Source organism: Danio rerio, chromosome 18 (assembly GCF_049306965.1).
Source record: "Danio rerio strain Tuebingen ecotype United States chromosome 18, GRCz12tu, whole genome shotgun sequence".
NCBI classification, from domain to species: Eukaryota; Metazoa; Chordata; class Actinopteri; order Cypriniformes; family Danionidae; genus Danio; species Danio rerio.
This window is the reverse complement of record NC_133193.1, coordinates 4,227,501-4,252,526: the sequence shown is the minus strand read 5'-3', so window position 1 is coordinate 4,252,526 and position 25,026 is coordinate 4,227,501. Positions and strand designations below refer to the sequence as shown.

At 37.3% G+C, this 25,026-nt stretch overlaps 2 protein-coding genes across 2 annotated transcripts in view; one reads left to right on the top strand and one right to left on the bottom strand.

The window, feature by feature from the left end:
- Positions 1-1,173: 1,173 nt before the first annotated feature.
- clns1a (chloride channel, nucleotide-sensitive, 1A) lies at positions 1,174-14,303 on the top strand. The gene is given in 7 exon segments (NM_131424.2): positions 1,174-1,541; positions 3,256-3,392; positions 5,686-5,811; positions 7,097-7,213; positions 10,493-10,678; positions 13,416-13,479; positions 14,042-14,303. Coding segments are annotated over 7 exon segments (750 nt in total). The 5' UTR covers positions 1,174-1,422; the 3' UTR covers positions 14,043-14,303.
- A 4,635-nt stretch (positions 14,304-18,938) lies between these two features.
- Positions 18,939-25,026, bottom strand: part of aqp11 (aquaporin 11) — an 8,832-nt gene continuing 2,744 nt past the window's right edge. Inside the window, exons 2-3 of the mRNA NM_001327893.1 lie at positions 24,626-24,742; positions 18,939-21,682 (exon numbers count right to left, since the gene is read on the bottom strand). Of these exons, the coding sequence (NP_001314822.1) occupies positions 21,570-21,682; positions 24,626-24,742 (230 nt within the window). The 3' untranslated portion in view covers positions 18,939-21,569. The remainder of the gene's footprint in view (positions 21,683-24,625; positions 24,743-25,026) is intronic.

Below are 25,026 nucleotides of genomic sequence, written 5' to 3'. Positions count from 1 at the left end.
AGCCTGGGTGACCAGCTAAAACCAGCCTGACCAGCTGGTTTAAGCTGTTTTTTTTCAGTAGGGAAGTCTCAAAACTTGAGCAGCTTTTATAGTCAGTATAAATAGCAAAAACATTAAAAAAAAATTTAACATCAATATTGTGTTCGGGTGTTATTAAGAGTAAAATTGCCTTGTGTAGCCTCTTAATTATAATAAAACTCGATGTTTAATCATTCCATGAATATGTTTAGCCTGTTGGTCGGCTAGCCATTTGTAAAACCGGACTCATAAATATTACAAAATTCATGTTAATATGATTACAATATTATGATAATGATTTCTGCCTGCTTGTTTACATAGGTTATATATTGTTTGGTGTAGAAAAGAAAGTGTGATGTTTGTCCCCCTATACAGCAGAGGCGCCATTGTTGTGCTCGTTTTCTGAAAAGTGCGCGCTCTTTTCTGGCGTCATAAAGCGGCGCGGAGAAATAAATATTGGGTAGAATAGATTAATAAAGCTCTCACAATAGGCGGTTCTTACCTCACGGATAACTTCAGTTTTTTTGTGTAAATGTTGATAGTATTTAAACAGAACAATTTACAAACTCAATAATGAACAATAAATGCATATAACAAAATATAAACGCTTCCAACTACTTTCCAAAATATCCCTTTGTGTGTACACATATTTTATACATAACATATTCAACATGGACGTTTAAGGGGGTTGCGAGGAAGACAAATAAAACAAAATACATAATATAAATAGAGTTCAGAATATTAACGGAAAAAGACTTAGATATGGTTTTGACAAATTCATTAAAAGCCTTATTATCTTTGTTTAATACTTCAAAAGACGTGAATGTTTATTCGATACGCTTGATTTCAAGTGGTGCCTGTTACTTTTCTAAACGTCTTTGATTGTGGACCAATCACAAGCGTTTACGATTACAAACGAATATATTTTGTTTCATTGTTTAACAAGGATTGCGCTGGAATTTATCAGTATGCTTAATATATAATAGTCTGTAGAAAATTAAATATTAAAATAAATGAATACACGTTGCAGCACAAACATTTCTAATAAAACAAATGTGTATTCAAATATTGAATGGAACTTAACGTAGAATCCGATTTGTGGGCCGCCGAGCGCCCCCTGCAGTAATAAAAGCGTGTGTTCTGCAGGAAACGGTCATTATAGAGAGCTTTCAGAGAGAAGTGACGCATGACAGCGAATCTCTGAACTATAAAACCAGTCTGAAAGTTTCTCACCACGCAAACTGGTGTGGTTTAACTGGTAAAAAAAGTGCGCGGCTCCTGAGTGACACTCGCTGCTGTTGTTTTTCCTCCGCGCTTCACTCCTGTGTTGTTCAGCAGTTCTTCGGTGTGTGTGTGAGCATCAGTGTTTCAGTCTCTCCACACGCACACACTGTAGCGGTCAGGATGGTGCTGTTGAAGAGTTTACCTCCACCCAGCGAGGGCGTGCGACTCCAGCAGGCCGAAACCACCGCGGTCCTGGACGGGAAGAGGCTCGGATTGGGGACCCTGTTCGTAGCGGAGGCGTGAGTGTGTGTTTGAGCTTGAGCTTGAGCTCGTGTGTGTGTGTGTGTGTGTGTGTGTGTGTGTTTGTGAGAGTTGAGAGAGAGAGAGAGCGCTCCAGTGGTCGTGTGTATGTCTGTTTAAGTTCCAGTGTGTGTGTGTGTGTGTGTGTGTGTGTGTGTGTGTGTTTGTGTGTGTGTGTGTGTTTGTGAGAGAGAGAGAGCGCTCCAGTGGTCGTGTGTATGTCTGTTTAAGTTCCAGTGTGTGTGTGTGTTTGTATTTATTTTTGAGCTTCAGTGTTTGTGGCATGTATGTTTTGTTTGTTTGTTTGTTTGTTTGTGTGTGTGTGTGTGTGTGTGTGTGTGTGTGTGTGTGTGTGTGTGTGTGTGTGTGAGTGAGTGAGAGAGAGAGAGCTCCAGTGGTCGTGTGTATGTCTGTTTAAGTTCCAGTGTGTGTGTGTTTGTATTTATTTTTGAGCTTCAGTGTTTGTGGCATGTTTGTTTGTTTGTGTGTGTGTGTGTGTTTATTTAAGATGTATGCGTTTGTATGTGTTTTAGCTCCAGTGTGTGTTTGAGTTCTGGTGTTCATGTGGTTTATGTGTGTGTTTTGTTTTTGTGTGTGTTTTTTGAGCGTGTGTGTGTGACAGATATGAGCATAATATAACAACAATGCAAGCCTATGAAGTCATCTCTAAGATAGGAAAACAAACTGGTATGGATGTATGTATGCAAGCATGCATGTATGCAAGTATGTATGTATGCAAGTATGTATGCAAGTATATATGCATGTATGCAAGTATGTATGCAAGTATGTATGTTTGCAAGTATATATGCATGTAAGTAGGCAAGTATGTATGCAAGTATGTATGTATGCAAGTATATATGCATGTATGCAAGTATGTATGCAAGTAGGCAAGTACGTATGCAAGTATGTATGCATGTATGCAAGTATGCATGCAAGTATGTATGCAAGTATATATGCATGTATGCAAGTATGTATGCAAGTAGGCAAGTATGTATGCAAGTATGTATGTCTGCAAGTATATATGCATGTATGTAAGTAGGCAAGTATGTATGCAAGTATGTATGTATGCAAGTATATATGCATGTATGCAAGTATGTATGCAAGTAGGCAAGTATGTATGCAAGTATGTATGCAAGTAGGCAAGTATGCAAGTATGTATGCAAGTATGTATGCAAGTAGGCAAGTATGCAAGTATGTATGCAAGTATGTATGTATGCAAGTGTATATGCATGTATGCAAGTAGGCAACTATGTATGCTAGGCAAGTAATTATGCAAGTAGGCAAGTATGTATGCAAGTAGGGAAGTATGTATGCAAGTGTATGCATGTATGCAAGTATGTATGTATGTATGTATGCAAGTATGTATGCAAGTTATGTATGTATGTATGTATGTATGTATGCGTGTTGGTTTAGTTTTACTTCTGAGGGCTCAGTTATCCTCAATATAAAAATGACCAACTAGTTAGGGCTACTCTCTGGTCCTCCCTAATTTATAATGTTTATAAATTGTTTAGAACATGTTAATACTATTATCTAATGATTGGCACTTGTTTCTTTAAACGACAGTCATTTATGTCTTAAGACTTCTCCATGTATGTGTATGTATACACCTCATCATGTGTAAGATATTCATTAGTTTATTTTAACTGTAGGGGCTAAGCATAGCACACATGTGACATTTTCCTAACTCCTCAGTGTTGTGTGCCGTCACAGACAGCTGTCCTGGTTTGATGGATCAGGGATGGGTTTCTGTCTTGAATATCCGACCATCAGCCTCCACGCAATCTCACGAGATCTCAGCGCCTTTCCAGAAGAGCACCTGTATGTGATGGTCAATGCCAAACTGGACGGTAAGACGATCTCTTATAAAACGCATACAGTGCCCTACAATAATGCTGACATCCTTGCTGAGTATAAGAAAACAAGGCTTTAATAAGTTATTATATACAGATATAGTTGATCACTTGATTGATGCATATAGGAGATGTCTATGCGCTCATGTTTAATGAAGCAATTATTGTCGATCTCAGTTGTGAGAGCAACAAATATTAACTTGACTTCTAGTTGATCATTTGGGAAAGTGGCAGAAGGTTGTGCTGCATCCCAATCATCACAAATACTGCAGAAGACCTACTGGGACCAGCATGGAGCCAAGGCTCTCACTGAAATCAGTCAAGTCTGGTGAAGGAAAAATCATGGTTTGGGGTTACATTCAGTATGAGGGCGTGTGAGAGATCTGCAGAGTGGATGACAACATCAACAGTCTGAGGTATCAAGACATTTGTGCTGCCCATTACATTACAAACCACAGGAGAGGGACAATTCTCCAGCAGGATAGCGCTCCTGCTCATACTTCAGCCTCCACATCAAAGCTCCTGAAAGCAAAGAAGGTCAAGGTGCTCCAGGATTGGCCAGCCCAGTCACCAGAGATGAACATTATTAAGTATGTCTGGGGTAAGATGAAGGAGGAGGCATTGAAGATGAATCCAAAGAGTCTTGATGAACTCTGGGAGTCCTGCAGGAACGCTTTCTTCGCCATTCCAGATGACTTTATTAATCAGTGATTTGAGACAGTGCAGAGATGTATGGATGCAGACCTCCAAGCTCATGATGGAGTCACACACAATATTCATTCATGACTTTATATTCTATACTGGACATTAGACTTTTGTCTAAGCAAAGTCAGATCTTACTGTCCTAATGAAATCATTGAAAGATCAAGGCATAATCATGTTTTATTCTGGTAAAATAAGCGTAATCTAGAGGCCTTTGCCTTTCATATAAGCCCTGTATGATATCAAATGATCAACTAGAAGTCAAGGTATTATTGGCTGTTTTTAAAACTTAAATAGGCGACAGGTAGTAAATTATGTATGCATGTAATTTTTTATTTTTTTTTACAGACCTGTAGTTTATTCCTATCCATATTTGACATTTTATAAAATAACAGAATGATGAGGAACAGTAAATTGCTCCTTTAATGGCTGTAAATATTAGAAACCCAAAGACAAAAACTCACTCAGAAAATGCCACAAATACTCCTAAAGGTACAAACTTTTTTTGGGAATAGGTTCATTTTACAATTCTTTTAGAGTGAAACGGATTAATTTTAACATTATTACATCCATCCAGCTGATCTCTGTGTGGCTTTTAGCTTAGCTTAGCATAAATCACAGAATCCAATTAGACCATTAGCATTTCACTAAAAAATATAAAATAAAAATGCAGTATGATCTATTTTCTATTTATGCATGACTTGATGAGAGAAATGTTATTTCATCATGTATTAATATACATTGTTGATGTATATTAATACAGTGTGTGTGTGTGTGTGTGTGTGTGTGTGTGTGTATATATATATGTGTATGTATATATATGTGTGTGTGTATATATATATATATATATATATATATATATATATATATATGTATGTATATATATGTATATATATATGTATGTATATATATGTATGTATATGTGTGTATATATATATATATATATATATATATATATATATATATATATATATATATATATATATATATATATATATATGTATATGTGTGTGTGTGTATATATGTGTATGTGTATATATATATATATATATATATATATATATATATATATATATATATATATATATATATATATGTGGGTGTGTATGTGTGTGTGTATATATATATATATATATATATATATATATATATATATATATATATATATATATATATATATATATATTCTATATATAATATATATATATATATATATATATATATATATATATATATATATATATATTCTATATATAATATATATATATATATATATATATATATATATATATATATATATATATATATTTATTTATATATATTTATTTATATATATATATATATATATATATATATATATATATATATATATATATATATAATCAATATATATTGATTATATTGTTGATGGTTTTTATTGATTTGTTTGCTTTTTTTAGGTTCATCTTAGGAAAGACAGAGAATATTAGCATTGTAAATACAATATAAATAATGTGGAGACATATAAACATACACAAACACAACGCCCCATTAGTGAAGAGCTCTACAAGCTGTGGTTTAATCTGAGGGATGGGGATTGTGTTTGCAGATGAAGGGGAAGCAGCGCCGCTGGAGAAAGATCCAGATGAAGAAGATGAGGATGAAGAGGACAGTGATAGTGAAAGCTCAGGAGAGATCACGGAGATCCGCTTCGTGCCCAGTGATAAAGCTGCATGTGAGTGTGTGAAACAAACACTGAGGAAATAAGGGCTGGGCGTCTTTACACTGCAGAAAATGCTCTTCTTACTTGGTATTTGTCTTCTAGTCCAAATATCTATAAAATCTTAAACGAAGAAGCAAATTCCAGATTTAAAAAAAGCTATTTTTATCTTGATTTCAGAAATATCATGTCAAAATAAAGTGAGTTAGGGTTAGGGTTTTTACCTTGAAACAAGCAAAATAATCTGCCAATGGATACTCATGTTTTTGTTTTGAAGTAAGATTATTTTAGTTTACCCCATTAGCAGATTATTTGTCTTTTAGGGCGGGGCTATCAGTCATTTAGGGCAGAGCTATCAGTCGTTTAGGACGGGGCTATTAGTCATTTAGGGCAGAGCTATCAGTCATAAGGAGTGGAGCTATTATTTGCAAAGGGTGGAGCTATCACTCATTTAGGGCGGAACTATCAGTAATTTAGCTTTCAGTCATTTAGGCTATCAATTATTTAGGGCGGGGCTATAAGTCAATTAGGGTAGGGTCATCAGTCTTTTAGGGCGGAGCTATCAGCTGATTAGGGTGGGGCTTTCAGTCTTTTGGGGCAGAGATCTCAGTCATTTAGGGCCTTGCCATATGTCGTTTAGGGTGGAGCTATCTGTCATTTAGGGCAGGGCTATGAGTCATAAGGGGTGGAGCTATTATTTTCAAAGGCTGGAGCTAAGTCATTTGGGGCGGGGCTATCAGTCATTTAGGGCGGAGCTACCTTTCATTTAGGGCGAAACTCAGTAATTTAGCTTTCAGTCATTTAGGCTATCAATTGTTTAGGGCGGGGCTATGACTCAATTAGGGTAGGGGCATCATTCTTTTAAGGCGGAGCTATCAGTTGATTAGGGCGGGTCTATCAGTCATTTAGGGCAGGGCTATCAGTCGTCTAGAGCGGAGCTATCAGTCGTATGGGGTGGAGCTATTATTCACAAAGGGTGGAGCTATCAGGTATTTGGTGGGGCTATTTGTCGTTTAGGGCGGAGCTATCATTTGTTTAGGATGGAACAATCAGTCTATACTGGGCATGGCCATTAGTCTTTTAGGGTAGGGCTTTCAGTCCTTTAGGGTGGTGCTATCAAATATTTCGTCCATTCGTCAATCTTCCTATACTTTGTTTGCAATGTCACTTTATTTTGACCTGATATTTCTGAATATAAGACAATATTTTTCTTGTCTTAGAAATATTTCTTGATTTAATAATTTTTAAATATTTAAATGTGTGTGTGTGTGTGTGTGTGTGTGTGTGTGTGTGTGTACAGTGGAGCCCATGTTCAGTGCCATGTGTGACTGTCAGGCTCTTCATCCAGACCCAGACGACGCAGACAGTGAGGATGATGATGATTATGAAGGAGAGGAGTATGACGTCGAGGAGGCCGGTGAGTGACGATCTTACCCATGATGCATCTGGTTTCTTACTACAAGCTCATTAAGGGTGCTTTCACATTAGCACTTTTTTCCGCACCCTGGTTCGTTTGACGTCAGAGTACAGTATATTTAGCTAGTGTGAACTTGTCTTCTGAACTCTGGTGCGCACGCGTGAACCGTACCCGAGTCCGCCTGGAAGAGGTGGTCTGGGGTACAGTTTGTCCGAACTCTGGTCTGGTTCACTTTTGATTTGAAAGCAATCGCACCAAAAAATGGAAGTGAACAGTCAACAGTACAACAAACTTTAGTTTTCATAACGTTCATTCGTGTGTGTGTGTGTGTCTGTGTATCACCTACCTGATAACAAAACCAAAAGATTCAGTAAGTAAGATTATTTAGTTTACCCCATTGGCAGAATATTTGTCCTTTACGTTGGAGCTGTCAGTCTTTTAGGGCGGAGCTATCAGTCGTTTAGGGTAGGGCCATCTGTCGTTTAGGGCTGGATTATCAGATGTTTAGGGTGGAGTTATCGGTTGTATAGGGTGGAGCTATCATTTGCAAAGGGTGGAGCTATCAGTCATTTAGGGCAGGACTATCAGTCGTTTAAGGCGGGGCTATCAGTCATTTAGGGCAGGACTATCAGTCGTTTAAGGCGGGGCTATCAGTCATTTAGGGCAGGACTATCAGTCGTTTAAGGCGGGGCTATCAGTCATTTAGGGCAGGACTATCAGTCGTTTAAGGCGGGGCTATCAGTCATTTAGGGCAGGACTATCAGTCGTTTAAGGCGGGGCTTTCAGTCATTTAGGGCAGGACTATCAGTCGTTTAAGGCGGGGCTATCAGTCATTTAGGGCAGGACTATCAGTCGTTTAAGGCGGGGCTGTCAGTCGTTTAGGGCAGGACTATCAGTCGTTTAAGGCGGGGCTATCAGTCATTTAGGGCAGGACTATCAGTCGTTTAAGGCGGGGCTGTCAGTCGTTTAGGGCAGGACTATCAGTCGTTTAAGGCGGGGCTATCAGTCATTTAGGGCAGGACTATCAGTCGTTTAAGGCGGGGCTATCAGTCGTTTAGGGCAGGACTATCAGTCGTTTAAGGCGGGGCTATCAGTCATTTAGGGCAGGACTATCAGTCGTTTAAGGCGGGGCTATCAGTCATTTAGGGCAGGACTATCAGTCGTTTAAGGCGGGGCTATCAGTCATTTAGGGCTGGACTATCAGTCGTTTAAGGCGGGGCTATCAGTCATTTAGGGCAGGACTATCAGTCGTTTAAGGCGGGGCTTTCAGTCATTTAGGGCAGGACTATCAGTCGTTTAAGGCGGGGCTATCAGTCATTTAGGGCAGGACTATCAGTCGTTTAAGGCGGGGCTGTCAGTCGTTTAGGGCAGGACTATCAGTCGTTTAAGGCGGGGCTATCAGTCATTTAGGGCAGGACTATCAGTCGTTTAAGGCGGGGCTATCAGTCGTTTAGGGCAGGACTATCAGTCGTTTAAGGCGGGGCTATCAGTCATTTAGGGCAGGACTATCAGTCGTTTAAGGCGGGGCTATCAGTCATTTAGGGCAGGACTATCAGTCGTTTAAGGCGGGGCTATCAGTCATTTAGGGCTGGACTATCAGTCGTTTAAGGCGGGGCTATCAGTCGTTTAGGGCAGGACTATCAGTCGTTTAAGGCGGGGCTATCAGTCGTTTAGGGCAGGACTATCAGTCGTTTAAGGCGGGACTATCAGTCATTTAGGGCAGGACTATCAGTCGTTTAAGGCGGGGCTATCAGTCATTTAGGGCAGGACTATCAGTTGTTTAAGGCGGGGCTATCAGTCATTTAGAACAGGACTATCAGTCGTTCAAGGCGGGGCTATCAGTCATTTAGGGCAGGACTATCAGTCGTTTAAGGCGGGGCTATCAGTCATTTAGGGCAGGACTATCAGTCGTTTAAGACGGGGCTATCAGTCATTTAGGGCAGGACTATCAGTCGTTTAAGGCGGGGCTATCAGTCATTTAGGGCAGGACTATCAGTCGTTTAAGGCGGGGCTATCAGTCATTTAGGGCAGGACTATCAGTCGTTTAAGGTGGGGCTATCAGTCATTTAGGGCAGGAGTATCAGTCGTTTAAGGCGGGGCTATCAGTCATTTAGGGCAGGACTATCAGTCGTTTAAGGCGGGGCTATCAGTCATTTAGGGCAGGACTATCAGTCGTTTAAGGCGGGGCTATCAGTCATTTAGGGCGGATGTAATTTATCAGTAATTTAGCATTCAGTCATTTAGGCTATCAGTTGTTTAGGGTGGAGCTATCAGTCATTTAGGGCAAGACCATCTGTCGTTTAGGGCGGGGCTATCAGACGTTTAGTGTGGAGCTATCAGTCGTCTGGGGTGGAGCTATTATGAACAACCGTGATATGCGGACGTCTCCATTTTGGTCCTTTGCTTTCGTGGCCATCAATTAGCAACAGCAATACACAAAACAGCAGCTTGATGACGCAAGTGTACCGGGTTCAGAAGAAAAAAAACACAATGTGAACATAAACCAGCCGAGGACAGACAATTGAACTTGGTTTGAAAGAAGAATGAAAGAACCCTTATTGCCAAAGACAATATAGAAAAGGCACCATTAAAGGGTTAGTTCAGCCCATGACTTGCCCTCAAAACAACCTTTATAGCTTTATATTGTAAATCTTCTTTCAGTTAAGTCCATTCAGAAAAGCCCCCCCCTCCACCCAAAAAAAAAATACAAGTCCAATATAAAAGTGCATTTGTCCACATTTAAAAACAAAAGTGACTCCAGGCGGTGAATTAAGGTCTCCTCAGTATGAATGGTTGTGTAACTATTTATTATGTCCACTGAACAAGCCTTTTAATGAAACAAACAGCGTACATGGTGTTAGCCATAGATAATTTGGTAAATATCAATAGACTACTTTAAATAGTTTAAATAAATTTGAATTATTTTTTAAATGACAGTATTTAAGTGCATAATTTAAAATGATCAAATAAAGCCCTTTTAATTATAAACAAGTGATTTTTTTTTTAAATAATTATTAAAGTGACAACTTAAAATAATTCACAATTACAGAGTTCAAACACTTTTTTTTTTTTATTCTAAAATTAGTCGTTAAAAAGGGACATTTTTTAGAGCAGTAATCACAATACAGTGATATTTATTTTTATCCAAATTTATCACACTGTCAGAATCTAACGCCATGCCTAGTGGTGTTGCTTTGTGTTGTAGTTAGGAAAGTGAGAGTGCTTTGGGAAGGTTGTTTCCGTCATGTCTGCTGTGTTTGTGTTTTTGTCCTCCATCAGAGCAGGAACAGGCTCAGGCTCACGGTGACATTCCCTCCTTCTACACCTATGAGGAGGGTTTGTCTCACCTGACGGCGGAGGGTCAGGCCACGCTGGAGCGTCTGGAAGGCATGTTGGCGCAGTCCGTCGCCCAGCAGTACCACATGGCAGGAGTTCGCACAGAGGAGCCCGATGCACAGTTTGAAGGTGACATCTTTTTATTTTTCATCTCACCAAACTGCACTATAGTCAGAATAGATACAAATCTGACTCACAAGCTCACAATTCAGTTCTTGATTCTGTTTGGTATATACAGTTGAAGTCAGAATTATTAGCCCCTGATTTATTAGCTCCTCTGTTTATTTTTTCCCCAATTTCTGTTTAACTGAGAGAAGATTTCTTCAACACATTTCTAATCATAACAGTTTTAATAACTCATTTCTAATAACTGATTTATTTTATCTTTGACATGATGACAGTAAATAATATTTGACTAGATATTCTTCAAGACAATCCTACACAGCTTAAAGTGACATTTAAAGGCTTAACTAGGTTAATTAGGTTAACTAGGCAGGTTAGGGTAATTATGCAAGTTATTGTATAATGATGGTTTGTTCTGTAGACTATCAAAAATATATATAGCTTAAAGGGGCTAATAATTTTGTCCCTAAAATGATGTTTAAAAAATTAAAAACTGCTTTTATTCTAGCCGAAATAAAACAAATAAGACTTTCTCCAAAAGAAAAAAATATTATCAGACATACTGTGAACATTTCCTTGCTCTGTTAAACATCATTTGGGAAATACTTAAAAAAAAAGAAAAAATTCAAAGGGGAGCAATCCAATCTGACTTCAGTGGTAAAGGTCAGAGATGCCCAAACTAGGGCCCACGGGACAAAGTTAGCCAAAGGTAACCTTTTATTTGGCCTGGCGTCCCACTTGAGAAGAGATTTGGAGAGAGATCATCTTTTCTAATTAAACGCAACCTTTTGTTTGTTTGTTTGTTTGTTTAATTGTTGAAGTACAAAAAAGCCAAGCGAAATTAAATGTTTCAATTGAATGTTGTGGATGAATGAGATTTTTAAAAGTGTAAAGAGAGAGGACAAGACATCGATGAGCAAATCAATGCAAAGGAATGTGCTGTTTGACTCGTGTATTCAGCAATTTAGCATCGAACACTGTTTATATTTTTATTGTAGGAAATTCATTCATAAAATGTAAAAATATAAATATACATTAATATTATTAAAGTAGGGCTGTCACGGTGGCCCAGTGGATAGCACAATCGCCTCACAGCAAGAATCATGTCGCTGGTTTAAGCCTCGGTTGGGTCAGTTGGCATTTCTGTATAGAGTTTGCATGTTCTTGCCGTGTTGGCGTGGGTTTCCTCCAGGTGCTCCAGTTTCCCTCATCATCCAAACACATGCGGTATTGGGGAATTGGGTAGGCTAAAGTGTCCGTATGTATGTGTGTGAATGAGTGTGTATAGATGTTTCGCAGTGGTGCGTTGCAGCTGGAAGGTCATCCTCTGCGTAAAACACATGCTGGATAAGTTGGCCGTTCGTTCTGCTGTGGCGATCCATGATTAATAAAGGGACTGAGCCGAAAAGAAAATGATTGAATGAAGATGATTAAAGTATTTTTTTCAAATTATTTTTTAAAATACTAATAAATTAGGAAATTACCATGGCAGCTTTAATGTGGTATATTTACCTTTGTCCCACCGCCCTCAATCAAGCTTGGTTTTTGTCCCTTCATATAGTTTGCCCATCCCTGATATACAGTTGAAGTCAGAATTATTAGCCCCTTTGATTTATTTATTTTTTCTTCTTTTTTAAATATTTCCCAAATGATGTTTAACAGAGCAAAGAAATTTTCACAGTATGTCTGATAATATTTTTTCTTCTGGAGAAAGTCTTATTTGTTTTATTTCGGCAGGAATAAAAGCAGTTTTTAATTTTTTAAGCACCATTTTAAAGACCATTATTAGCCCCTTTAAGCTATATATAAATTTTTGATATTCTACAGAACAAACCATCGTTATACAAGAACTTGCCTAATTACCCTAACCTGCCTAGTTCACCTTATTAACATAGTCAAGCATTTAAATGTCACTTTAAGCTGTATAGAAGTGTCTTGAAAAATATCTAGTCAAATATTATTTACTGTCATCATGGTAAAGATAAAATAAATCAGTTATTAGAGATGAGATAGTAAAACTATTATGTTTAAAAATGTGCTGAAAAAATTTAGACAGAAATTGCGGAAAAAAATAAACAGCCATGGTAATAATTCAGGGGGGCTAATAATTCTGACTTCATCTGTAGATGGATCGATTCAATACAAATGTTATTGATATTTCTAATATTGATCTTTTAAGACGTGAAAGTTACTTTCTAAATGGTTGAGACAATTAGATTATCACAATACTATATTAATTACTTTTCTAATTACTATTTCTAACAAGTAATTACATTTTTTGTGAAGTGGTTTAATTCCTTGTCTCCATACTTCTTTTAAAATAGCACAAAATTTGTGGTTTCCAGTATTATGTTATATTAAAATATACATTGTTGAAAACCATGACAATGTGCTAAAACAATGTTTGTTAAAGCTGCATGATGGACATCAGAGATGAATGTACTTTATTTTAGATTGTATGGGTTTAAAAAAATGATAATGCACGAGCTGCCACAGGATGGCAGTAGAAGAGTCATGCTGATTTATTGGTTTTCATATTTTTTTAAACCCCACATGATGCTAAAACTCTCTTTTTGTGTTGCTTTACATGCATTTGTTTGCATGAATGTGTTTCAGTCTGTGTGTGTGGAGTGAATTCCGTCGTGAGTGTGTGTGTGTAATGTGCAGGATTTCCTCTGTTAAGCTCAACGGATGCTTGTAATTTAATACGCTCATTAAAGCTCTCCTCTTTTCCTGTGTTCAGATGGAATGGAGGTCGACTCCAACACAGTCGCTGGACAGTTTGATGACGCAGACGTGGATCACTGGTAAATAGACAACAGTGTCTCTTAGGCATCTGCTTATTTAGAATTTATTAACTGTTAGTTTAGTTTCTGAGTTATTCTAATATTTTTTATAATTATTTATTTATTTATTTATCTTTCTTTTTGTATTTTGTTTTTATTTGAAACCAAATTACACCTTCCTAAAGAGAGAAAACAATTAAATAAATGTACGCATGCATGAACACATGGCTAATTTAATTAGTTGCATTTTAAATGAAATAAATTTGAGCAAATATTGTAAATTGATTCATAAAATATTCATTATTATTAATTTATTTGTATTATTATTAACAATTTTCATTTATAAATGTGTGTTTTAGTAAATAATACACCACACGTATGAGTTACAGTATAATACAAATAAATAAAGCAAGGATTAATGCCTGCATATATTCATGCAAAAGCCAAATTAACATGCAAATTATCAATATGCAAATTAGCCATAAAATAATGCATGCTGATATGAGCTGTTTTTTTGTTTTTTCACGCTCCTACTTTATGCAATGATTAAATGGAACCTGTAAATCCCCTGATCTGTTGACAGATGAACGGAGTCTCTGTGCAGCTGACTGAAGCACTTCAGTGGGGCATGCTGGCTACTGGCTGACTGACCCACATCTCACAGCTCTTGCAGCATTTAATGGACTGTTTTACACCTCGGCCATCATTTCCAGCAGACGCAGCCATGTGTAGGTCATGCTAATATAATTTCTAGTTTTCCCTAAAGACCAACTTCAAGAATTGTTCTCCTCAGCGGAGCCATGTTCACATGTTTGTTAGAGATTTCAATAAATACTGCCTTTTTTGTACTAAAGCCTAGTTTTCCCCCCTTTTTATTTTATTATTATTACTGTTACTTTGTCTTTTGAAATGCCTTTAGTTGGGTGGGTGTTTTTATACACTTACCGGCCACTTTATTAGGTACAACTTACTAGTACCGGGTTGGACCCACTTTGGCCTTCAGATCTGCCCTAATCCTTCATGGCGTAGATTCAACAAGGTACAATAATCCTCAGAGATTTTGCTCTTTATTGACATGATAGCATCACACAGTTGCTGCAGATTTGTCGGCTGCACATCCATGATGTGAATCTCCCGTTCCACCACATCCCAAAGGTGCTTTATAGGATTGAGATATGGTGACTGTGGAGGCCATTTGAGTACAGTGAACTCATTGTCATGTTCAAGAAACCAGTCTGAAGTGATTATCCTGCTGGAAGTAGCCATCAGAAGATGTGTACACTGTGGTCATAAAGGGATGGACATGGTCAGAAACAATACTCAGGTAGGCTGTGGTGTTGACACGATGTTCAATTGGTACTAATGGACCCAAAGTGTGCCAAGAAAATATCCCCCACACCATTACACCACCACCACCAGCCTGAACCGTTGATACAAGGGAGAATGGATCCATGCTTACATGTTGTTGATACCAAATTCTGACCCGACCATCCGAATTTCACAGCAGAAATGGAGACTCATCAGACCAGGCAATGCTTCTCCAATCTTCTATTGTGCAGTTTTGGTGAGTCTGTGTGAATTGTAGCCTCAGTTTCCTGTTCTTAGCTGACAGGAGTGGCACCCGGTGTGGTCTTCTGCTGCTGTAGCCCATCCGCCTCAAGGTTGGACGTGTTGTGTGTTCAGAGATGCTCTTCTGCAGACCTCGGTTGTAACGAGTGCTTATTTGAGTTACTGTTGCATTTCTATCAGCTGGAACCAGTCTGGCCATTCTCCTCTGACCTCTGGCATCAACAAGGCTATTGTGCACACAGAACTGCCGCTCAGTGGATATTTTCTCTTGTTCAGACCATTCTCTGTAAACCCTAGAGATGGTTGTGCACTAAAATCCCAGTAGATCAGCAGTTTCTGAAATGCTCAGACCAGCCAGTCTGACACCAACAACCATGCCATGTTCAAAATCACCAAAGACTCGCTTTGATGAGTGAGTTGGGTTGTAGTGAGACAGTAGGTTGGTTAGATAAACAGAAGCTAAATTATTTAAAGCTTTACAGGTAAGAAGCAATATTTTAAATATAATACAAAACTAACTGGCAGCTAGTGTGGGGAGGATAAAATTCATTCAGTTCCCAGTGGACGAAATTATGCACCGCACAATTTTTTACTCAATTCAGGACCTTTTCATTTGGATGTACATCACGATATGGAACACAAATGACAGCCTTAACTTCCATTTCATGGCGACTCTAAAACTCATGTTTGTTCACTTTATTTGAACCTAGAAATAAAAGTGTATTCAAATAAACCAGCTTTTGATTGGATAATAAAGCATTAAACTAACATAATCATCACATGACTTCATCATAATAATAGTCGATCGCTTTGAATGTCTATGTGCCTAAACGCATTGAGTTGCTGTCATGTGATTGGCTGATTAGATATTTGCATTAACGGGCAGTTGGACAGGTGTACCTAATAAAGTGGCCGGTTAGTGTATTTTAGTGTAATGTGTTAAAGGGATAGTTCACTCAAATTAAAATTTGTTCATTTACTTTCCGTCAAGTGGTTTTTAAACCTTTGAGTTTACTTCTGTTGAACACAAAAGGAAGATATGTTGGAAAATGTTGAAAACCGGTAACCATTGGCTGTCTTCCACAGTAGGAAAAACAAATGGCATGGAAGTCCATGATTGCACATTTCCAACATTTTTCAAAATATCTTTTGTTTAGGAACTCAAATGGGTTCATGAGAAGGGAAGGATGAGTAAATGACAGAATGGTCAGTTTTGGACGAACCATCCATTTCAAAGTGAGCTAAAATACTCCTTTAGCTCATTTATGGTGTTCAGTAATGGTCAGATGATTATGAGACGTCCTTGTTCCTGTTTAGTTCATTTCCTGCACAGGAGATAAAGCACTATCTGTGAGTTTAACCTCCAAATTACTTCAGAATCAAAGATATAAGAAGTTCCATCTAAAGAAAAGTAAGCCTATTAGTTATCCGCCAACCTGATTTTACCAAGGACATGTTCCTGCATTACCATCTATGCTGGAACAACATTCCAATCAGCCAATCAGAATTAAGAGATATGTTTATGTTAAGTTTAGCTTATGGTTAGATTTATGCATTGACATGATTGTTATACATCTTTTATTTCCCTCTGATTTTGGCAATAGTTTACAGTTATGATTTGGTTGAGGGGTAGGGAATGATAGGTATGGATTACATTTTCAAACAAAAAGGATGTTCCAGGATCAGCATAAATGTAAACCATTACATGATGCAAAATGTTGATGTGCATTATTTATTCTGTATCAGTAGCACAGGGGTCCGTTCTTCGTACGTGGATTACTCAGTTCACTGGATTTGGATATTGACGATTTGACACGATCCAGGATCATTTCGTTCTTCAAAGCTGATCTGAGAGTTGTTGTCATAGCAACAGTTCTGCTAGCTCAAACCTGATCGGGAGCAGGTTCAATTCATATAAACAGGATTAGATCGGCTCAGTTCAAGCAAAGATAATACAGAAAGTATGTTCCGAATTCTGATATTTTCTTACAGTAGTAGTTATATACACTTGGGAAAATGGTACATATTTTTTAACTATATATATAAAGTTATAGTTATTAATAAAATAAATAAAGTTATTTATATTAATAAAACGTATGCAATCTGCACCCTCGAAATGAAAGTACAAAGACTGCCACCTGGTGCAAAGAGAAAACTTATTTATATGAACTTTTTAGATCGCTTTAGTACAAATTGTGTATAATAGAAATACACAAGGTCAATTTTTTAAAGCAATAATACATTTATGCAGTCATAAACATGTTTTGATAGCTAATATGACAGTGATTTGATGCTTCACAAAAGTTGCAGACCAATATCAAAATGCTTTTGTAAACAACCAGTTATTCTTTACACCGATTAAAAAAACGGCTACTATAATAAAAAAAATCTTTTCTAAATGTAGAACTAAATACACTGATTTGCATTGAAATACATGATGAATACTCTTGACACATGAAAGTGTAAAGCCTGCAGCTCACAACAAATGTGGAAGGTTATTACGTATCATATTTAACAAACCATTTACTGCTAATTTGATGTAATTTTGCTCACATGGATAATTGAATATTAATCAGATGATGTCATCACGCTGCTGTGCCGTCAGCCAATCGTTGCATTGCTGATCATGATTTCGAGGATCGATAGATCTGTCCTTCACAACACACGCAGCGATCTCAGATCAGTTTATCCAGACATTCTAATCTGATTCGCGAACTTGTTTGAAGAACCAAATTAGCGAGAGATCAGTTATCAAGATTAAAAGATCCAGGATCTGTCAAATCATCTTAGATCATTTAAGCGAGGTACGAAGAACGGACCCCTGGGGTCCGTTCTTCGTACCTCGCTTAAATGATCTAAGATGATTTGGACAGATCTATCGATCCTCGAAATCATGATCAGCTTCCTATCACATATTAACTATCAAAACATGTTCATGACTGCATAAATGTATTATTGCTTAAAAAAAAAGTCACATATTGTGCATTTCTATTATACACAATTTGTACTAAAGCGATCTAAAAAGTTCATATAAATAAGTTTTCTCTTTGCACCACCAGGTGGCAGTCTTTATACTTTCATTTCGAGGGTGCAGATTGCATACGTTTAATTAATATGTATAACTTTATTTATTTTATTGACTATAACTTAACTATATATATATAAAAAATATGTATTTTCCCAAGAGTATATAACTACTACTGTAAGAAAATATCAGAATTCAGAACATACTTTCTGTATTATCTTTGCTTGAACTGAGCCGATCTAATCCTGTTTATATGAATTGAACCTGCTCCCGATCAGGTTTGAGCTTGCAGAACTGTTGCTATAACAACAACTCTCAGATCAGCTTTGAAGAACGAAATGATCCTGGATCGTGTCAAATCGTCAATATCCAAATCCAGCTAACTGAGTAATCCACGTACAAAGAACGGACCCCGGTTTCCCAATGAGCTCAAGCTTCACTGTTGTAGTGCAGATTTGTCTTCAGAGAACAAAATTTTCTGAATTAAGAGAGAATTTAAGTTAATTTTAAAATTAATTAAAATTTATTTAAATTTAAATTAAGAGAGAATTAAGTTGCTGGTTTAAGTCCCGGCTGGGCCAGTTAGCATTTCTGTGCGTACTTTGCATGTTCTCCCAGTGTTGGCGTGGGTTTCCTCCGCATGCTTCGGTTTCCCCCACAGTCCAAACACATGCACTATAGGGGAATTGAATAAACTAAATTGGCCATAGTGTATGAGTGTGTGTAAATGCAAGCGTGTATTCCCAATGCTGGGTTGCAGCTGGAAGAGCGCATCCACTGCATATAATATATGCTGGGTAAGTTAGCGGTTCCTTCCGCTGTGGCGACCCCTGATTAATAAAGGGACTAAGCTGAAAAGAAAATGAGTGAATGACAACAGAGAATAAAAGTGAAACAAACAATGCTTTATGGTATTTCCGGAGAGTCAAATAGTATTCAGAAACAAATTGAATAATCAAGTATAATGTAAAATAACACTGTGTAGTCTTCATTGTGCTTATAATTCCATATTCAGTAATTATTTTATGTTAAAGTTGCACACATTGCAATATACTAATGCTGAAACTAAATATATTGTGCAGCCCTACTTCAATGTAAGATTAAAAAAGAAGTCTGACAGCAAATCAAAGACTCTGAAGTCAATGATGTGCATGAATCTGTAAACATCCCACAGTTCTTTTCTATTTTCATCTGTTTGCTTGTGTTTTATAGCAGCTCTATGAGAAACTAAACACCTTCGTTCAGCATGTCTGTACATTCACAAAGGCTCAAAGGTCTGTCAGAAACTGTTTCACAACAGCATGTTTGACCTCCCGGGTTAAACAAGCACTGAGCCACGTGTTTTCATGACGGGTTTAATTATAAATATATTCACTACAGCTTCTTTTTTTATGTAATACAACGTGTTGTTCTGTATTTCACACTCTGCATTTGCTTGTAGACGTGGCACTCTATCTGGTCCGGTTCACCCAGGTTATTTTAACCAGGAATCATCCAAAGGCACTGCGAAATTGCTCTTAAGATTACTAAGACTACCATACAATCATTTACCCCTTACTAGATAAACTGCATCGCTATCAGAATGTAATATAACAGTGTTAGAACACTTCTCTAATTCCAGGAATGTCCATTTGTTGCAGTTTTACAATTGTGTACTGTTCAAATTGACTCCCCTTTCGTTATGTTGGGGGCTGTTTTTGCCCCATTGACTTCAATTATAATGACTTTATTGCAAAGCCATGACAGCATATGATCATGCATTCTTTGATTGTTGCTGGTTTTCCCTGTTGGGAGGAGATAAAATCTGTCATTTTTACTGTTGATCATCAGTTGGCAGCATTAACCCTTTAGATAGGCCTGTGCAAAAGAGTCTCTGGCTTTTATATGAAGTTCTATGGAGTAAAACAGCAGACTATAGCGTGTGTGCAGAAATATACTATATTCTGAGAGCTGAGCTGCTTATTTAGATTTTCTCAGACATATTATCATGATCATCGGCAATCCTGTGTAGTCTTTCCGCGTTTTGATCCTTGTCTTGTTTTCCCGTCATTGAAAAAAAAGGGCTATATCGTAAACAAATGGCAAACAGAATCAGACAATAAACTTTTTGAAATTCAGCCAGAAATCGGAATAAAAATCTAATTTATTTTTGAAGTCAAGACATGATGGGATTGTTTTTAGAAGATGCCGCACTGGACACACGAGACTCACGCATAAACATTTACTTAAAGGAGAAGAACCACCAAAATGTCTGTATTGCAACAGAAACCAAACAGTTAAACATATTCTTGTGGAATGTCCCATTTTTAATGTTATCAGACAACAATATTTATCAGGAGAGACTTTAAAGGAAATATTTTTAAATGTGAATCCATCTAAAATTGTACAATTCTTATCAAAAGTAAATCTTAAAAAACTGCTTTAAAATTTGATCTTATATATTATCATTATTATTATTATTTATGTATTTTACCTTGTACATTATTTATTGCTGTTGATGACTTTTAATTGGTAGAATATTTTTATAATTATAGAAAATTGGCGTTTATAAAACGTGATAAACTTGATCTATTTTCTTTTTGCCATGACATAGCCATATAAGCTGAAATGGCAATAAAATTAAATCTCTCTCTCTCTTCCCGTTGTTGATTCTTTGCCACTTGTACGGACCATTCACCTGTTTTTGACTACGATCTTGGATTACCTTAATGCTTCTGTTTGCCCTTGTTTTGACAGTTGCCTGCCTGATTAATTGGTTTATTAAACTGTGTGTGGCTCTTCAACTCTGTTGTCCAGCATCCTGGTGGTATAGAAGCATTAAGGTAATCAAAGATCGTACTTAAAAACAGGCCAATGGTCAGTACATGCGACAAAGAATCAATAACAGGAAAACAAGGCAAGGATCAAAACATGGAAAGACGACAGGATTAACGCTTCGTAATGCTACAGGATAACAAGACTCAGCAAAGTCGATGTGTGAGTGAGATGCATGTATAGTGCTGGTAATCAGTCATAAGCTTCCAGCTGTGTGTGAGTAATCAGGGGGAATCAGGAACTGGTGTGTGTGAGAGGTGCATGATGGTGTTTGTTGTCCAGGTCAGTGACAGATGTGTAGTTCTCCAGCGATCTGCAACCTCTCTCTCACACACACACACTTTTTAGTAAGCTCTTTTGCATATCAGTAAGTAAAGTTCGTACATGGAGCCCCTTTAACAAGTAAATGTTGTGCTTATTTGCATTTGATTCCAGTTCTTGGTTCTCATATCAATGTGCATTGAATGAAATGTTCCTGTAAACCTGCATTTCAGAATCATTGTGCTTCACAAATACGCATGTTTAAGACATTTTAAAAGCATGGAAAAATCCTTCTGACATCTAAACTGTCACGGTCCCTTCAATCTTTCATTATTACTTGAAGAATTACCGTGTTAACGATCATTTGTGCAGTAATCACAGCATTATAACCGCATGTGCATGAGAAATCAGTCTTGGATTGATTGTGGAGTAGCGTCTTATTTCACTTCATCTTTTTCTTCTTGAGTCCATTAGAGTTCAGCTGCAGTGGAATTGTGCTTTTTCCAGAAATGGCCGGGATCAGTTTATCAGAAAGCAGCAGAGAGGCTGACATACCTGCGCAAATGACAAGAAAAGTGGAAAAACAGCTGAAATTACAGGTGCAACATCGATGTCTTGCTGTTTTTAAAGAGCTGTGTTCATCTACAACAGATTACAATACATCTGACATCTGAAAACATATTAGAAAATCCAATGAATCATTTTGTAGTGATTCAATTTGGTTCCTTTAAATCGATTCTGGGGTTAAGGTCTGTAAGCCCCTCCCCTTCCAGAGGGCCCACTCTGTTCTGATTGGTCAGCTGATCAAATTTATTTTTGAATTCTTTCTATATTTAATCTGCTAAATGGCCATTTCAGAGTATTTGTATGAGTAAAAATATGCAATTATCAGGGTCACACTTTAATTTGATGGTCCGTTTGTTACATTGCATCTACATGCCAACTAATTCTCAATAGATTATAAGTACTGTAAGGTTGGGGTTAGGGTAAGTGTAAGTAAACGGGTATTTGCAAAGTTTTTTAGAGTCAATTAAATGTCTGTTGAATGTCTGTATTAGCAGATATTAAGCAGACAGTCTACTAATACTCAAAATACCATCAAAATAAAGCGTTACCAACATTAGTGCTGTTAAATGACTAATTGCAATTAATTGCATCCAAAAAAAAGTTCATATTTACAAAATATATGTGCTAGTCCTGTGTATATTTCTGGTTTTTGTTTTTTTTTTGTTTTTTACAACAATTTTCTGGTTCTCAAATCTGATTGGCTGATAGCCGTGATATATTAAAGCAATATCACTACAGCCTCTTCACCCTCGTGTATTACTCCACCAACTCTAGAACTAAAGAGAGACTAAACAACTCACTACAGTTAGATAAATATTGCTGCTGTTGGACAATATAATGTACATTTAAGGCTTTTTTAGGTGAGTGTAGTTGTTTAGATTGCAACTATGCAGTTTATTTATAAGGATAGTGCCTATTTTTGAAATATTCATAATTATGGATTCAGCACGATGGCAGCCATCAGTCTGCCATTGAGCAGAGTAAAAAGAGTTGATGTTCCTTCACAAGATGGCGACAGAGACCGCATAATAGGTCAGTTGGGGAGAAAAGATCAGCGTAAATTTCTAACTACAGCTGATCAAATCATTATAAATCATGTAAGTGACATGCTAAGTCGATCTCTCTCCTTTGTATGTTGTAGTGCTGTATTTATACAACACTAATCTGCCAGTGTTTGCTTTGTTTTGGCTTTTTCGGGGTTAATTATTATGATATCCAGATTGCAACAGAGGAGTACTGGAAAATCTCTGTAGACTGATGGCTTTTCATGCCGTTCAGCCTTATAATCTTAAAATGTAAACAAACTCATTTTGTCATCGCTTTAGACATTATGCTAAAGAATCATTCAAGTGCTAGCTCTAAAGTGACGTTGGTGAACTAGTAGCGGCTTCTGCTGTTCTGACTTCAGCTGCAGATGTGAATGAACGGTAGTAGTTCCTTATAAAAAACGGTTTTGAGACTCTCCGTGTTGGATTTTCTTTTTGAAACACACAATTACATTGTCAAACTGTTGCAATATCACGCGAGTAGCAGTGTGATATGGCTGTATATCATCACTGGTGGGACACTAAGGCGGTCTGCGGCCTCGATCCAATGCATGCTTCTAATCAGTACTAATATACAGCCATTTCGCACCGCTACTCGTGTGATATTCATTCATTTATTTTCTTTTCGGCTTTGTCCCTTTATTACACACACGCTCATACGCTATTGACAATTTAGCTCACCCAATTCACCTGTAGCGCATGTCTTTGGACTGTAGGGGAAACATATACAGAACTATACACAGCACACAATTTGACTAATATGTAAATACAAACTTTTATCATGGATGTGATTAATCGTCTGAAAGCACTAGCAAATATGCTACTTTGGTAATGTTGACGTACATCGATAGCAAACAAAACGTTTGAAAATATAATGGCTATTTCTCAATTCCAAGAACGGACTTGCGTGCTTGTGGAGACCGGTCTTGCCAGGTGTCCTCGGAAGAACGAACTCCGGAGACCGCGAGGGCAGAGAACGCGTCCTTTGAGAAATGAGATGCTGCGTTCTTCCTGATGGTCATGTGACCTTCACGCGTTTTAAATGGTAAATTATTTAAACATTACAGGATTCATACAGCGATTTATTGTTTTTCCTTTTCAACAGGTTGAATATTTAACTTAATATAAAACATTATAAATATACTCTGCACAATATAAATGAAACAGATTTTAATACGAATTTCAGCAAACAAACTCTCTTAATGTGTTTATTTCTTTATTAAGATGTTCATGGTAATGTTTACTTTTACCGCTTCATTTAGGGAAGCTCCTGAGGTAAATAAGTCATATCTCTGATCATTAGTAATAAATATAAATAAAATGTCCCATCTCCAGTCGTAATGACTTCTTGGACTTCCAGAGCGAGTTCAGGGCTCAAGTCTGCATTGGTGCGTCCTCGATATCAAGAACACATCCGGGACGTTTCACGCGTCCTCTGTACTTGCGGTCTTGAGTATTGGAACTGAACTTTGGCAGCTGATGATGACGTTCCATGAGGACGCAAGATCGCTGAAGAACGCATATTGAGAAACAGCCAATGACTCAATAAGGTGATTCAGAGCTGACTCTTTCCAGAAAATCTACTTTTGTTTATTTATTTGAAGAATATGACACGCTCTTTAACAAATACTATGTGAGAAGCTCAACCAATGGGCTATAATTATGATCTGTGCATGATGTAGGTTTAATTTCTGAGTGCACACAGTGCCTAAATTACTCAAACATTATAGTCCATAAAAGTTCCAACCCTAAAGACATTTTTATTGATTTGTCTCATTATTTATTAATCCATGTTAAGTGTTTACAAGATGCACTTGTGTTCCTATCGAGCTGTTTTTGAACTCCGGCCTTTAAATGTCAAAGTAAATGTTGTAATTCTGCTCACCTAGTATTGGTCCCATCCAGTACACAAAGCTGTACTCTGTGAACGTGTTTCCAGGACAGGGGAACTGTATAGAGAAGGCCAGTGCTGGGTTGAACACAGCGCCTGTGAGATGTCCACCTTTACAAAACACAACACATGGGAACATTACTGAAATACTACTAGACACACTCTGCATTAAAGAAACACTCATCTTTTTGGGAAATAGGCTTATTTTACAGCACTCCTGGGGTAAACATAAATAGGAGGGGGTTCTTTTAGCTTAGCTTAACCATCTATGATTTTCCTATTTAAAGCTTGACTCTTCTATATTAATTAGGGTTAGGTAACAATACAGACTTGTTATGTTTTGGTTTAGTTTTCAGGTTTAGCGTCACGTTTTCAGATATGATACGTTCAGTAAC